At 42.8% G+C, this 16,564-nt stretch overlaps 1 protein-coding gene and 1 long non-coding RNA gene across 2 annotated transcripts in view; one reads left to right on the forward strand and one right to left on the reverse strand.

Annotated features, from left to right (window-relative positions):
* Positions 1 to 233: 233 nt before the first annotated feature.
* LOC123960356 (scavenger receptor cysteine-rich type 1 protein M130-like) overlaps positions 234 to 16,564 on the forward strand; it is a 549,618-nt gene continuing 533,287 nt past the window's right edge. Inside the window, exons 1-5 of the mRNA XM_046035038.1 lie at positions 234 to 280; positions 704 to 820; positions 2,258 to 2,290; positions 2,391 to 2,681; positions 8,127 to 8,450. Of these exons, the coding sequence (XP_045890994.1) occupies positions 724 to 820; positions 2,258 to 2,290; positions 2,391 to 2,681; positions 8,127 to 8,450 (745 nt within the window). The 5' untranslated portion in view covers positions 234 to 280; positions 704 to 723. The remainder of the gene's footprint in view (positions 281 to 703; positions 821 to 2,257; positions 2,291 to 2,390; positions 2,682 to 8,126; positions 8,451 to 16,564) is intronic.
* Positions 15,125 to 16,564, reverse strand: part of LOC123960229 — a 24,296-nt gene continuing 22,856 nt past the window's right edge. The window contains exon 4 of the long non-coding RNA XR_006822476.1: positions 15,125 to 15,262. This is a non-coding gene — a long non-coding RNA (uncharacterized LOC123960229). The remainder of the gene's footprint in view (positions 15,263 to 16,564) is intronic.

The following is a 16,564-nucleotide window of genomic DNA, read 5'->3' on the forward strand; positions in this document are numbered from 1 at the left end:
AAGTGAAAATGTCCAAATGGGGCCTAATTAGCCATGTTCCCTCCCCGGTGTGATTTGAGTCGTTTTAAGGTCTCAGGTGTGAATGGGGAAAAGGTGTGTTAAATTTGGTGTTATCCCTCTCACACTCCCTGATACTGGTCACTGAAAGTTCAACATGGCACCTCATAGCAAAGAACTCTGAGGATCTGAAAAAAAGAATGGTTGCTCTACATAAAGATGGCCGAGGCTATAAGAAGACTGCCAAGAAACTAAGCTGCAGCACCGTGGCCAAGGCCATACAGTGAGTGATGTGTTATTTTGAGGGGACAGCAAATTTACACTGTAATACAAGCTGTACGCTCAATAATTTACATTGTAGCGTCACTTCTTCAGTTTTGTCACTTGAAAAGATATAATCATCTAGCCATCATCAACCACTTATCCTGCGTACAGGGTCGCGGGGGGCTGGAGCCAATCCCAGCTGACATCGGGCAAAAGGCGGGGTACACTCTGATTCCATTATTTACATAGTGTTCCAATGAAAGATATAACGATCTGCTATGTTTTTTCGTACATTGTTTTGTTTTTTAAATCTTTTTTTTTAATTTGGGGTTTTCCAAAAAACATCCCCAAGGCTCTGAAGCCTCTGCTGCTGGACACCGGTATAAGAACTAATCTACGGGTGAAACATGCAGCTGCAGTGAACCTCCACCTCTTCCTGTAGGCAGATTCACTGAGAGCAGCATGTGTGATGATCAGAGCAGAGAGCAGGAAGACGGCAGTGAGACGGTCTACCTGGACATGGATCACTTGTTGGTGCTGCTGCTGCTGTGGAGCTCAGGTAGGACTATGAATAAATGAATTTAGCTTTTGTTTCAACAGAAAAGGGGAAAGATAGAGGAAACTGACTTAATTTGCTGAGTGACCGATCCTCTATGGAACATTTTTTGTAGGCTAACCCACATTTGACCAGGTCCAGAGTAAAACCACTAAGACCATAACTGTCAAATCTGGACTACACTTTTCCAGAAATTCTAAAGATTCTTCAAAACATAGTTTCAGATTGTAAAAGTGAAATTAATAAAGGGGAGAACTGGTGTTTTTTTATGCATTCTTTAAATGTCTGCAGAAAGGAAACATTCAGGAAACAGGAAAACACTCTGTTTCCTGTTTCCTGAGTGATGTGGAATTGTTCCAAGGCTGTCAGCGCTAATGCTAACTTTGTAGTCACATTAGATAAACCTCCCAACTTAGTTACCTTTGCTGTGTTATGTGTTTGTTACAGAGTGAAACCAGATCAAACCAAACTGCATCTAGAGCTGTAAAATGAGCAGAATCTGTTGCATTAATGGGGTAGTATTGAACTCTACTCAGTTACTGTGTACAATGTATATAAAGTATGTGACAGTTTCTATGTCAGTAGGGATAACACGGGAGAGCAACAGGTTGAACAGATATTGGGTTCTGGCAGCCAGGAAAAATTTACAAACTGGAATGTGTTTTTTCCACCACGTGTCCTGGCCCCCACTCTGCCTCTGAATGGCTAACCCTAACCCCATGTTGTTTTTTGCAGACCACTGGCCTGTACTATGAAGAGAGTTCAACCTACTCAGAGTAAACTCAGGGTTATCAAGCAAACTCAGGGTTGACAACTCAGACTGCCTACACTGGTGTTAAACTACGACCGTGAATAAAAAGTTAGTTGTAGTTTTTGATCGAGACATTTCGTTTTTTATTTATTTAGTAGGTTATTTAATTATTTTTATTTCACCTAAATGTTTTTGTTTTTTTAGTTTATTTTTTTATTGGAATTATTATCAAGCCTCCCTGATCAAAACCCCTGTCCTCTCTCTCCTTCCTCTTCCCAGGAAATAAAATAAATAATAAAATAAATAATAATAATAATAAAATTCTGCTTTATTTAATTATTATTTTGTTGCTGTGTTTTTCTTTTTTGTCTCGTAGCAGCAGATTCAAGCAGCTTTGAGTTATTGACTTGTGTTTGTGCAGCTCTCCTTGCATAAATCCACATACTGATTTCCATCCTGATGAAGTGGAGCAGAGCGAGCATACTTCACTGGATGCTGAGCTTTTCCTTTAACTCTATATAAACCAGTCTGCTGGCTGCTGTTCTGTGTATCCACATGTTCATCTCACCTACAGTAAACTGGTAAAATGACTCCAGAGTGAGTTCACTGAGATGTTTCTGAACTGATGGAAAGTTCTTTACAAAACAACCTGAGTGTTTTTTCTGTCCACGGCTGTGCTCCAATCACAGGACTTCAGGCTGAAGGACAAAACACCTCAACAGGTAAAGACAGAAAGAATCACAGAAGCAGAATCAGCAGCCACGTTTTAGTTTAGTCTCTTGAATTCACTTCTTTACTGATGACTCTCTTGTTTCTGTTCAGAGCCTGTCAGGTTGGTGGGAGGAGCCAGTCGCTGTGCAGGAAAACTGGAGCTGAAATATCAGGGAGACTGGAGACCATTGAGATACTCTGACTCTGTCTGGACCCTGAAGGAAGCGGCTGTTGTCTGTAGAGAGCTGAAATGTGGATCTGCTGTTTCTATAGGAGAGGGAAAGGAGTCCTCAGACAGACCTGTGTGGTCGATCAGGTCTGACTGTGTTCAGTCTGGATCTGCTCTGAGGGATTGTGTGATATCATTTTCCTCTTCCTCCATCCTGGATCTCACCTGCTCAGGTGAGCCGATCCGTGACATCATCTATGACATCATCTATGACAGTAATGTACCCAGGTTGACACACACTCACCAGCAAGAATGGCAGCAGACTATCTCTAGTAGCTGCTGAGCTGCTGCCTCTGTTAATCAGGTGCGGAATTCATCAAAATACATACAGTATCTCACAAAATTGAGGACACCACTCACATTTTTGTAAATATTTGATATCTTTTCATGTGAGAACACTGAAGAAATGGCACTTTGCTACAATGAAAAGTAGTGAGTGTACAGCTTGTATAACAGTGTAAGTTTGCTGTCCCCTCAAAATAACACATCACACAGCCATTAATGTCTAAACCGCTGGCAACAAAAGGGAGGACACCTAAGTGAAAATGTCCAAACTGAGCCCAAGTGTCAATATTTTGTGTGTCCACCATTATTTTCCAGGAAAGCCTTTAAAGAGGACATATTGTGCTTTTTGGCGTTTTTTCCTGTCCTTTTAATGATTTATATATTTTTTTTGTGCAGGTTTGCAAAGTGAAAGAGCCTAAAGTCCACCCCAAAGGAAGTTCCTATCTCCCATAGAAAACTAGTGATGGGAAAAGTCACTCTTCTGACGGACTTGAGTCATTAAATCTCGTTCATTAAAATGAACTAATCTTTTTTTGTTCATTTGAACTAGGTTGGTTATTGCAGCACTGCAGCCCTCTGATGGGCGATTAAAGACTCAAACACAGAAGGCTGCCTGGCTTGTTTTAATTGACAAAGTATACAACCAGACCAGCCATATATATGTATATAATTATAATTACTATCATTATATCCCTAAAGTGCTCATTAATACAGTAGCCTAACGTCCCTATCCATGACTAAGATCTATATATTAACATCAAAGTAATAGGCTTGTCACACTATAAGAATAAAACACACTCATTAAAATTCAATCAATTTAATAATAATCTAGATAAAGCCACCAAGAGTTTAGGAGAACTCCAGCACAGAGAGAGGAACAAAGAAATAAATACATAATATAAACACAGCAGTTTGGCGGGTCTGGACGCAGAATGGGCCACATCAGTTCCAGATTCTGAGACAGAGAGAAACAAACATGACCACATCGCTCTCAAACACTGCCAGGTTGTTCACCAGTCAAGAGAGTGGAACAACAGCACGCCTCTGTTGATAAATAAAAGGAAAGGTTACGTTGTTTTCTCTGGCGGACCGGATCACCTATTCAGCCTATGTGGCTGTGTTTTAATATCCGGGTCCATTTGTTTTGGTAATTCGGCTCCCGGTAGAACCCTGTCAGGAGAGTGAAGTGGAGCGGACCCAGAACAACTCTCATCAGCTGTTAGATGTAAACACTAGCAGGACTAAAGTTATTGTACTGCTGTGTTAAAACTTTAGGACAACATCACTGCTTTGTAATAACGTTATGTTTTATTAAATGTCACATAATTAACAAAATAAATATATAATGTCAGTTTTGTGACTGTTACCTGACAACCGCCTGGCCTCTCATTCTCCTGCGCTGGCAGCAACTCAGCCTGCCGAGTGAAGACAGACTATGAGGAGAACCTATGTGAGAGCTGAACGATTAGTTCATTCCTGCTGCACAGTAGCCGAGCTGTTACGGGACAAATGAACGACTCAAACCCAGAGACCCACAGCTGAGAGTCGTGAAATAATCAGTTCTGCTCGCAGGGCTGACAGACCCCATGCAGCTGCCGTGTGACGAGTGAACGAGTCCAAAACTATTCACGCATGTGTGAAAATGAACAAAATACTCCCTCAGACTACTCGTTCCTCCTGATTAGGTCAAATGAACGAAACGTTCTTTGAATGACACAACTGTAAAGAAAACAATGCTCTGAATTGCCTGAAAACAGCTTGTAGCCCAGCCATTTACCTTTATGCTTGTCATAATGCTCGCCAAGCGGCTAGTCCAACACACCCTCAAAAGAAAAGTGGTGGAAAAACACTGAGCTGCAGCGCACAGTGACAAGATGTCCGCCTGCTGCCTCTCCTCTCACTTCCAAACACTAGCTACCCTCCAGGCAGTCAGTGGACAGAAAGTTGTTCCTGTGATGTAGAGAAAGAGCTCAGGTACAACTTTATGGATGAAAGATACATTTGTTACAGATTAATAACTCACCACTCTGAAACTCTTGCTCCAGTCCATGTTGCCAAGCTGGTGTAGTATCCAATACTAATGCATTTGACTCATAAAAGTTCAAAATAGCACTGTGTCAGCAGGACAGAGGGTCAGTGACCTTCTACGGGGAGAGCAGTGATTGGTGGTTATGTAGGGACTGAAACTTCTATAGAATTTGACCTCTAACCCCTTGTTCTGTTACCTCAAGATTGTACTGGACCCTTCTATGGTACCTAACAGATACCTAAACATGTCCTATATAAGCTATGTTTGATGTATAGAGAGACAGAGTGGTCATCGGGCTGGGTCACTCTGCAAGCTGCTGCAGAGCTTGTAATTGATGCTGAACTCTTCGATTTAATAAACGTTTATGATCAAGAACAGTGTCAAGCGGGGTTTCTTCTCAACACATCATCGCAGCATTATTGTTCGGACACCACACTGGTAAGGGGAACATATATAGCTGAACCAAAGCTGTGTTTAACGGCTTCTCGCAACCTCTTGACCCGCCCTACTGTGTATCTGATTGGCTAGTAGCCCTCAACTAAGAACTGCGCATGTGCAATTCCCAATAAAGATCATGTAGAGGCAAGATGCATCACTCTATAGATAAAATACACAGGGTGAAAAGAAGAGCTGCAGCAATGTCAGTTGTGTTTTTGGAAAATAATACCATGTAAACCTGTTCTGGTACAACCCCTAAATAAGATGATGAACCGAAAATGAGCATAATATAACCTCTTTAACCCTCTTGGGCATGGAGTTCACCAGAGCTTCACATGTTGCCACTGGAGTCCTCTTCCACTCCTCCATGACGACATCACAGAGCTGGTGGATGTTAGAAACCTTGCGCTCCTCCACCTTCCATTTGAGGATTCCCCACAGATGCTCAATAGGGTTTAGGTCTGGAGACATGCTTGGTGTGACGGCCTGGGGCCTTAGGACTGTGTGGTGTTGGCCATCTCTCTCTTCTGTTTTTTCCAGGCCTTTCTTCCTGTTCGGTTGGACACACACACCTCGTCAGTGATTGCGGCCGTTTGTTCAATTCATTAGAAGCCATGATGAATCCAAGATGGCTCTCTCTTCCTCCGGCTCTCCCTCCTGGAAAGCAGGTGCCTTTCAGGAGCTCCTTTTTCTTTTGGTTGTTTTTGAGTATGTTAAATTTGAGTTTAATTCTGTTTTGAGTTAATTGTAAGTTGAGTTATCTTTAATAAATCCTTTTGTTCATTTAAACTGTTTTCTGTGTGGACCTCCCTCTTTGTTATGCTCTTCAACAAGCTGGGCGTAACATTGGCCAGTCCATCACCTTTACCCTCAGCTTCTTTAGCAAGGTAGTGGTTGTCTTGGAGGTGTGTTTGGGGTCGTTATCTTGTTGGAATACTGCCCTGCGGCCCAGTCTTCGAAGCTAGGGAGTCATGCTCTGCTTCAGTCTGTCACAGTACATGTTGGCTTTCATGGTTCCCTCAATGAACTGTAGCTCCCCACTGCCAGCAGCACTCATGCAGCCTCAGACCAGGACACTCCCACCACCATGCTTGACTGTAGGCAAGACACACTTGTCTTTGTCCTCCTTACTTGGATGCCACCACACACGCTTGACACCATCTGAACCAAATAAGTTTATCTTGGTCTCATCAGACCACAGGACATGGTTCCAGTAATCCATGTCCTTAGTCTGCTTGTCTTCAGCAAACTGATTGGGGGGTTTCTTGTGCATCTTTAGAAGAGGCTTCCTTCTGGGACAATAGCCATGCAGACCAATTTGATGGAGTGTGCGGCGTGTGGTCCGAGCACGGACAGGCTGACCCCCCCACCCCTTCAATCTCTGCAGCAATGCTGGCAGCACTCATACGTCTATTTCCCAAAGAAAACCTCTGGATTTGACGCTGAGCATGTGCACTAAACTCAACCATGGTCAGGCCTAGTGGAACCTGTCCTGTTGAACCCCTGTATGGTCTTGGCCACTGTGCTGCAGCTCAGAGACCTTGTAACATTAATGAGTCACATGACACCAGGGAGGGAAAATGGCTAATTGGGACTAATTTTGACATTTTTACTAGGGGTGTACTCACTTTTGTTGCCAGTGGTTTAGACGGTGAAAAGGGCCCAAAATAGGCCCAGCAGAGGATTCCTTCCTGCAGCAGCTGAAGAAGTTACGCCTGCCAAAGACAATGATGGTGCACTTCCACACCGCCATCATTGAGTCCATCGACACCTCCTCCATCACCATCTGGTTGCTGCCACTGCCAGTGACAAGGGCAGGCTGCAGCGCATCATTCGCTCTGCGCAGAAGGTGATTGGCTGCAACCTTTCATCACTTCAGGACCTGCACGCCTCCAGGACTCTGAAGTGAGCAGGAAAGATTGTGGCTGACCCCTCCCACCCTGGACACAAACTGTTTCAGACTCTCCCCTTTGGCAGGAGGCTGCGGTCCATCAGGACCAAAACCTCTCGCCAAAAAACAGTTTCTTCGCGTCTGCAGCTTGCCTCATTAACAAGGCCCGGGTCCCCCACTCACAGTCCCTCCTTGCAAATAATACAAATGTCTCTGCACGTGTGATTATTATTTAATTTCATGCACAAACCTGCCACATTGCACATATTTGTAGATCTTTGCTGTTGTACATTTTTACATCGTCAATTTATATATTAATGTACACAATATTCCCTTACTTTGCAATACGTCTGCACAACACAAACCTGGAATAATGCACATGTAAATATCTGCAACGCTGTTCTTTTTCTGCAAATAGTTGTATTATTTTTTATTATTATCTCTGTTCTTTTTATTATTCTTATATAACTTAGATTGTCTATTCCATATATATATATATATATATTTTTTTTTTTATATTTATTTATGTCAACTATATGTTTTCCTACGTGTAGAAACTTACCACCAAAGCAAATTCCTCGCATGTGTAAAACACTACTTGGCAGTAAAGCTCCTTCTGATTCTGATTCTGACATTAACGGCTGTGTGATGTGTAATTTTGAGGGGACAGCAAATTTACACTGTTATACAAGCTGCACACTCACTACTTTACATAAAATATATAATCAAATATTTACAGAAATGTGAGGAGAGCGTCCAGGCCCTATACCTGTTACAATTGGTTGAGCATGTTCTAAAGAGGGTTACAGATCTTCTTAAAACATTAAGACAGAATAAAAAGTGTTGAACTTGTTTGTGTGGAGAGCAAAGATCGTGGAGTTCTTGAGCAGAGGAAACAGAACAGAGACATCTGCAGATGATGTTGTGCTGTTGTTTGTGTCTTTATCTCTATTTCATCTTCTATTATCTCTCCAGACTCTGTCAGGCTGGTGGGCGGGACTAGTCTGTGCTCAGGCAGACTGGAGGTGAAGTCTAACCAGTCTAACCAGTCTAAACAGAGGTGGTCCTCAGTGTGTGAAGCTGACTTTGACCAGCAGGATGCAGAGGTGGTCTGTAGGGAGCTCGGCTGTGGGGCTCCTTCAGGCCTCCAGGGGGCGCTCTATGGAGAAGTGGAGGCTCCGATGTGGACCAAAGAGTTCCAGTGTGGAGGCCATGAGTCTGCTCTCCTGGACTGTAGAAGCTCAGGCTCAGCTAGAAACACCTGCTCACCTGGAAAAGCTGTTGGACTCACCTGCTCAGGTAGAAGAGGAGCTGCAGCTTTGATTTGGTTCCTTTCTGTTCTGATGAAACTCACTTTATTGTTTTACTGATGACTCTCTGGTTTATGTTCAGAGCCTGTCAGGTTGGTGGGAGGAGCCAGTCGCTGTGCAGGAACACTGGAGCTGAAACATCAGGGAGACTGGAGACCAGGGACTTACTTTGACTGGACTCTGAAGGAAGCAGCTGTGGCCTGTAGAGAGCTGGACTGTGGCTCTGCTGTTTCTGTAAGACGGAGAAACCAGTCCTTAGACAGACCTGTGTGGTGGATCTGGTCTGACTGTGTACAGTCTGGATCTGCTCTGAGGGAGTGTGTAAGATCAGCTTCCTCTTCCTCCATCCTGGATCTCACCTGCTCAGGTAAGCCCATCAGTGACATCATCTATGACAGTAATGTCTCCAGTGTGTCCTCTCCTCTGTCTCAGTGTCTCAGTGGTTTTCATTGGACTGAACTGTAAAGTTCTCCAGGCCAATGACATCATAAAGAGTAGAGAGGTGGGCTTGTTTCTGGAAGCTTCCAAAAAAAAAAGCAAACATCAATAAGTATGTGCAAAATGGCAGGCTGTGTGAGATATGAAATAGTAATATAAATGGCAGATCCATTTGTATTATTTGAAAGGGAGTTGTAGGAGACAAGTTTGGTGTTTTGTGCATTTAGATATTGGGTGTTGTGTCTTGTTTGTGCATTGGGTGTCGCTCTAATATTACCTGGGGTCAAGGTTATATAGGTAGCATCCAAACTGTTGGAGGCAGGTGTTTTTGACCCGGAAGGGCAAAGGGTTTTTGACCGCTGTGGCGCATTGGCGCTGAAATCTTTTGTTTGATACTCTATGGTATGTATGGATATGGTTTTGCCGTTGAAACTGGATAGGCTAAATGGACATTTTACTCTGCATGGTAAAACAAATAAACTTATTTACCAGCAACACAACAAAGCCTGGAGATTCTTAAACGATACAGTACAGTAACAGAAAGACAAGGGTACAGCGCGTCAGCCAGGGCACTCCTGGGCTAAACCACCTCAGTAGCCCTCAGTATTAGACTGAGCTACTACAGGAGTAGTGTCAGTGAGGGACATGGGCCTTGTTAATGAGGCTGGCTGCAGATGGGAAGAAGTTGTTTTTGTGGCGAGGGGTTTTTGTCCTGATGGACCAGTCTGAAACAGAGTCTGAAACAGTTTGTGTCCAGGTTGGGAGGAGTCAGCTGCAATCTTTCCTGCTCACCTCAGAGTCCTGGAGGCGTACAGGTCCTGAAGTGATGGAAGGTTGCAGCCAATCACCTTCTCTGCAGAGCAAATGATACGTTTGTACCAGATGGTGATGGAGGAGGTGAGGATGGACTAAAAGATGGCGGTGTAGAAGTGCACCGTCATTGTCTTTTGCAGGCTGAACTTCTTCAGCTGCCGCAGGAAGTACATCCTCTGCTGGGCCTTCTTGGTGAGGGAGGTGATGTTCAGCTCCCACTTGAGGTCCTGGGAGATGATGCCCAGGAAGTAGAAGGAGTCCTCAGTGTCGACTGGGGAGTCACACAGTATGATGAGGGGGTGTTTGGCTGTGCTCTTTCTAAAATCCACTACCATCTCCACTGTATTCAGAGCGTTAAGCTCCAGATTGATCTTGCTGCACCGTCTTGCTGCGCCGTCACCAGATGGTCAAGATGTTCTGACCAAGATGGCGCTGGGTATAGCGGCCTCGGTGTTAGGTGGGCTTTGTTTTGTTTTTGTGTGTTAATTCGGTTTTCCCGGTGCTCTTTCACCAGAGAAGAGCTCATGAACATCAGGGGAACAACTCCAACGGATTTAGTTCCCACTTTTCTCGCGTCATCAGTGGACTTATTGGACATTTGGTGAAGGGTTCTCTCGCTGTTGTTTGTCCGGTGAAGCGCCGCAGGAGAGGAAAACGAGCTGGGTCACTTTTGTGTCTTTGCCGTAGGGGACTCCACACACCGCTACCGGCATAATTTCTCTCCAACGTAGACTCACTGTGCAACAAACTGGATGAACTTTAGTTTCTGGTGGGGAAAAACAGGGACTTTTATTCATCTTCTGTTTTGTGAAGGGTGAATGTGACCTTTCATGATCTGTGTGTTGACAGACCTGCTGCTTCAGCCCAACATCTCTGTGTCCTCCTCCGGGGACGGGGTCTCCGAGGCCCAGCAGCAGCGGTTTCAGGTGTCCAGGGGCTCCACCTTCACCATCAGCTGCTCCATCCAGCCACAGTACCCAGGAGGCTCCTTCCAGCTCGCCTTCACCTCCTCCAACGCATCACACAACTACACCCAGCCAGCTGTCAATCACACTGATCATTTCCTGTTTCCTGCTGCAGAGCCCGCCCACCAAGGAAACTACAGCTGTTTTTATCACGTCCATGGTTTTCCTCATGACCTCTCCTCTGAGAGCCGTCGGCTGTCTCTCACTGTCTCAGGTAAGCTGAAGCAGAGCAGTTGAAAAATCTGTTTCCATTAGGGCTGCACAAAAACTTTGGTAAAAACTGACATTGCAATGCGATGTATATTGCGATATGAAAAAACACAGGAAATTTAACCAGAGGCCTTCAATTGTTTTTCTGGTGTTTTTCAGGTGTGTTGTCCAAAGAACTTTTGTGCAATCTTAGGTAGGATGGGCAGGTACATATGATTTCCACATACTCTGGACGCACTGAATTAAACAAACCAAGGTTTTTACGCAGTGGCTGCTTTCCCTCCCGACTCTGCATGCCGGAAACCATTAAAACATGCTAAACCCTCATTTAAATACTCTTGGACTCTAAACTATCTTGGACTCTGTAGTTCCTTTTCGACCCTGTGCGCAGGGTAAGCGGTTGATGATGGATGGATAAATGGATGGATAGTTTATAAAAAGTTCCACTGAAACTTGATTTTAACTGTTGACTCAGGAGTCTCTGCCGTCCTAGTGCTCTTAGACCTCATTGCTGCCTTTGATACTGTTGACCACTCAATCCTCTTGTCACGGTTGGAAAACTGTGTAGGAATTTAAGAAACTGCACTTAGGTGGTTTCAATCCTACCTAACAGAATGGAGTTTCTTTATCCACCTCGGTGATTATTCCTCTGAGACCGGCACCATTTACTTGTGGTATACCTCAAGGTTCTGTCTTAGGCCCTATCTTTTCTTCTTGATATATGCTTCCCCTGGGTTTCATTTTTGAGAAGTAGGTCTCTTTCAACTGTTTTGCAGATGATGTACTAATTTATTTGCCATGAATGTAAAAACTACTACAGCCGCTGCCTGACTGTATGAAGGACATCAAAACATGGATGAATCAAAACATGGATGAACATGGATGAACTGCTTGATGTGTATTCTCTCGGCCCTTTAACTTTAAATAATCGCTCAACTGTGAGGAATCTGTGTCTTGTATTGGACAGTGCGATTAAATTTGATAAAGAGATATCCGCCACTGTTAGATCTTTCTTCTTCCAGCTGAGAACTATAGCTATATACTATATAAGTAAAGGCCTATCTCCCTCCTAAAAATTTTGAGAGGGTGATCAACGACTTCATAACTTCCTGTCTTGACTACTATAACTCCTTAGACATGTCATCCATTCAACGCCTACAGTTAGTCCAAAATGCTGCTGCCTCCCTCCTGACAAGAAAGAAAAAGAGAGACCACATCACATCTGTGTTGTGCTCCATCCACTGACTTCCTGTTAAGTACAGGATTGATTTTAAAATCTTACTTCAAACTTTTAAATGTCTTAATGGATTGGCTCTGTTTTACCTAACGGAGCTTCTTCGCGTTCACACTCCAGCTAGAGTGCCGAGATCTGCCAATCTCCTCCTCCTGGAGGTACCCAGAAGCAGACTTAAAACCAGAGGCGATCGAGGTGTAGCTGCCCCTAACCTGTGGAAAAACCTGCCAGTCCATATCAGAACCGCCCCAACTCTCAAAGACTTTAAATCAGTTAAAAACAAATTTTTTTTCTTTGGCATTTCCTTCGAGTTAAGTCAGTTATTATCCCTGGCGATTTTAATAACACTATATATCATATAATGTTTTATTGTTGTATTTTTAACCTGTAAAGCACCTTGGTCAACCTTGGTTGTGTTAAGTGTGCTACATAAATAAAATTTATATTGACATTGATATATAATTACTGTCGGACGATACCTGATAGGTTGCTAGACTGCATTTGGACGGATGTGTTCTGCCTCTTTTGATATCCATACAGGTTACTTACCTGCATGCAGCTAAAGCACGCTCAAACATGATTGGTCAGACAAGTCCTTGTCCCCTGCATCCAGAGTCTGTGTTCAGATATCTGTTGATTTATAATTCAATTTTATTTATATAGCAGTATAACAGTTATCTCAGAGCACTTTTCATAAAATAGCAGGTCTAGACCGTACTCTGTGATGATATTTACAGAAACCCACCAGTTCCCACCAAGAGCAGCACTAGGCGACAGAGGCAAAACTTCCTTCCCAAAACCATGGCTCGGGTGGGAGGCTATCTGCCTCGACCAATAGATTACTGATGGACAGAATCACACAGCTCCATGTTGAAGTGGTTTTGGGAGATTCCAGGTCACTACAATTTGTGTTTAATGGCATATGATGGTGTGTGGTGTGATGTGATATAATGACTATCCATGTGTTTGATCAGATCCAACAGTTCTTCTCATCGTAGTGGTCGTCAGGCCGCTGACTCTGCAGATGGTGTTGCTGGTGGTGTTGGTGTTGGTGTTGGTGACTGCTGCCCTTTGTTTCTCCCATAGGTACTGATGTCTGTTGTTTAGAGTACTGAGATGAAGAGAAGGAGTGATGCACTAATGTGTGTGTGTGTGCTGCCATGTTTCTCCAGGCTAACTAAAGAGGAAGGAGTTCAGGGAGCAGAGTAGGACCTCCAAGCAGGCCCGCCGTTAGGAATTTTGGACGGGGGGACAACATTTCAAAACTGGGCCCCTCATTGAAACCCAATCCAGCACCACCTCGATCAACCCACCTTTAGTTCTAATACAAACACGGGCAATTTCAAAGAAGCTCTTGGTCATTAGCCTTATAGTGACATATATGGAGTCTCTAACAACCTTTTCCAAATTCAGTGTTATAGACTCATCCAGGCCACGCTCACATATTCAACTACTCAGTATGATTATAAAGCACAAAAGGTCACTACAGTTTTTTGAACAAATACACGTACTTTATCTATCAAATTCAATCTTGAGGACTACATTAATCAAAGTATTGGTCAAATTATGTACTAAACAGAAATACTGTATGAGTATACTACTACTAATGATCATAATAATATAAACAGAGGTTTACCACATCTATAGCTTATTATACTGTAACCATATTTGCAGCTGTATCCCCTGACCTGTGATGTGCTGCTGACTAGTGTTTACTGTAGGTCAGTTTTCATGAGGCTGTTAGAAGGGAACTTGTGGGTGTTACTAATCTTTATTCATATAAAGGGTGGCAGGTGATGATTCCAAATATAAGAATATAATGCAGTAAAGCTTTCAGGCACTATGTGTTGCTTTTAGATATAGATTTCTTTTCTCCTGTAGTTTAACTTTTACAAGGTTGTTTATTTGTCATTATACAACACAAGGCTGCTGTATAATGAAACAAAGGTTTGTAGTCCCTTCATGCTGCACACACAGAACTTAACAAATGAATATATTAATATTTGCATACACATTAAATGTGTATGCAAATATTTTCTCATGTCTTTGTCTTTGTTTGGGGAAGTAACTTCTGTAAATATGACTGTGGCACCTTTACTCACCTCAATGATATTAAATAATTTTAATTCAGTTAGAAGCTACTGAACTTTAACTTGTGTGTTTTAGCAGGTTTCTGCTGTTGTTCATAACTTTCTGCACATTCAGAATCTCTCCCACATATCTGTGTTCTCTGACAGGTCCAGAAAAAAGGTGATAATATTACGAGAATAACGTCATCATTTATGAGAATTTATAACATTTTTAAACAGTCTGCTGATTTGACACAGGACCACAGAACCGTTTGGGACTGAACTACTGGATGAGAGGAGGAGGTGGATAAAAAAAACTTACTAAACTACACTTTTGATCAGACAGAAATCTCACCACAAATGTTCATTTCAGTACCTCAGATAAAGTGCAGCTCACAGTCCCAAACAGAGCAGGTCTGCGCCTCAGATTTAAGTTATTTACTGACTCACAGCGCGAGATCGCATCAGCTGGGAGGAGTTCACTCGCCCCCACTCGTTATTATCAGTTATACATTTGTTTTTCACTGCCTGAGAAAATCGATGTGTAGCGTTAGAACATGTGAAAACTGCGTGAGGGCCACGCTCAGCGCCTGAGAGTTGGCAGCTCTGGTGTTACATTACTTAAAAGTTTTGCTAGTCTGCCTGTTAGCTCATCACCTTCACCTGTCAGACATACACGGTGCTTCTGAACACATTTTTTGGCCAGAGATTCCCTATGATTTTATTCTTCTCTGTTTATTTTGGCTGCTCTTACGGGTCCTGCACATCTGAATGGCCAAATGTTTCGACCATACCATTTTCACTCTAACAGCGGGGTAAGCAGGTTATGAGATGACAAGTTTGAAATATGTTTTAATGATAATAATACATTTATTTATCATTTAAATACATCTAAAAAGTTTTGTTATTTGTAAAAGACAGTAAGTAAGTAGTCTAACTTGATCCCAATTAAGGGTCAACCATAGACCTTTGCTTGGGCCCCCCCTTGGCCTTGGGCCGTGGTCATCTGTACCCTTTGACCCCCCCTGACGGTGGGCCTGTGTGGCAGATCTACCAGCTCATGAAGAAACATCTGGAGGTGAAGAACAAACACAAAAACAATGAGAGGCAACTGTTCCACGGCACCGGAGCCAACTCCATCGATCTCATCAACAAACAAGGATTCAAGCACAAGGTAACCAAACCTATGCCACTGGAAGCTGGAAACAGAGGAATATTTACTGTACATTAACTAGTTTAATTAAATAGGTTCCGTAAGGAAAGTACTTTTAAATTGTCTCACAAAATTCAAAGTCTGATGCAGTGCAGTGCATTAAAACAAATCTATTATTAAGTTTAAATTGTAGCTTAAACACACCAAACTGCTTTGACATTCCTTGGTATACTGTACGTCAAATATATGTGATTAACATAGTTTTGTGAAATCACTCTCTATTCTTTTGCTTGGAAATATTAATTATTTTTCATGACTCTTTCAATTAGGTGTAATTTGGGCTACCAACTAACCCTGCCAATCACATAAAACCTCAGTGTCAGTTGGCAAAAACTTTGTTTACCAAAGAGTGTGTTTATGATGTAGCAACCACACAGAGGCCAGCAGTACTTTATACTCACTGTGGTGAAAAGTAACTGTGTACATTTACCAATTCATGAGACCTTGTACTTTTACACCACCACAGTTCCAACTGAAATATTGGTATTCAAAAAACATCATGTACAAAAATATAATCACATAGGATATATGTGTACCTCTGCGTCAATGGTACCTTCACACATGCAACTCACCCATGCTGTGGGCACTGATGCACCCCCATGCCATCCCAGACTGGCTTTTGCCTCGCCCCCATACCTTTCACTGATAACAATCTGGATGGTCTTTGGCATGGAGAAACAGAAATAAACTATCAGCACTGGAGCAGTGCTGAGGATGAAAAACTTTGGTATTTGACCCCTCAGCGTCCTTATGAGACGGAGTAGACCGGAACTGCATTTCTAGGACAGTAGTAATAATAATAATAATCCTTATTTGTAGAGCACTTTTCAAAAACAAGTTACAAAGTGCTTTAACAAGTGTAAAGAATAATACAAAAAAAAGATAAGAGCATGAAAATTTAATATAAAATTAGTAAAATACAATAAAATAAAAGGGATAAAATAAAGTCAAATAAGATCGGGAAAAGCTCTCCTATAAAAGTATGTTTTAAGAAGGGACTTAAAAGAGTTCACTGACTCAGCCGACCTGATTTCCTCGGGCAGGCTGTTCCAGAGCCTCGGGGCCCTGACAGCAAACGCTCTGTCCCCTTTAGTTTTCAGTCGAGACTCTGGAACAGACAACAGACCTCTGCCCGAGGATCTCAAGGTACGTGCTGGTGCG

This window comes from Micropterus dolomieu, linkage group LG21, assembly GCF_021292245.1.
Source record: "Micropterus dolomieu isolate WLL.071019.BEF.003 ecotype Adirondacks linkage group LG21, ASM2129224v1, whole genome shotgun sequence".
Taxonomy (NCBI): Eukaryota; Metazoa; Chordata; class Actinopteri; order Centrarchiformes; family Centrarchidae; genus Micropterus; species Micropterus dolomieu.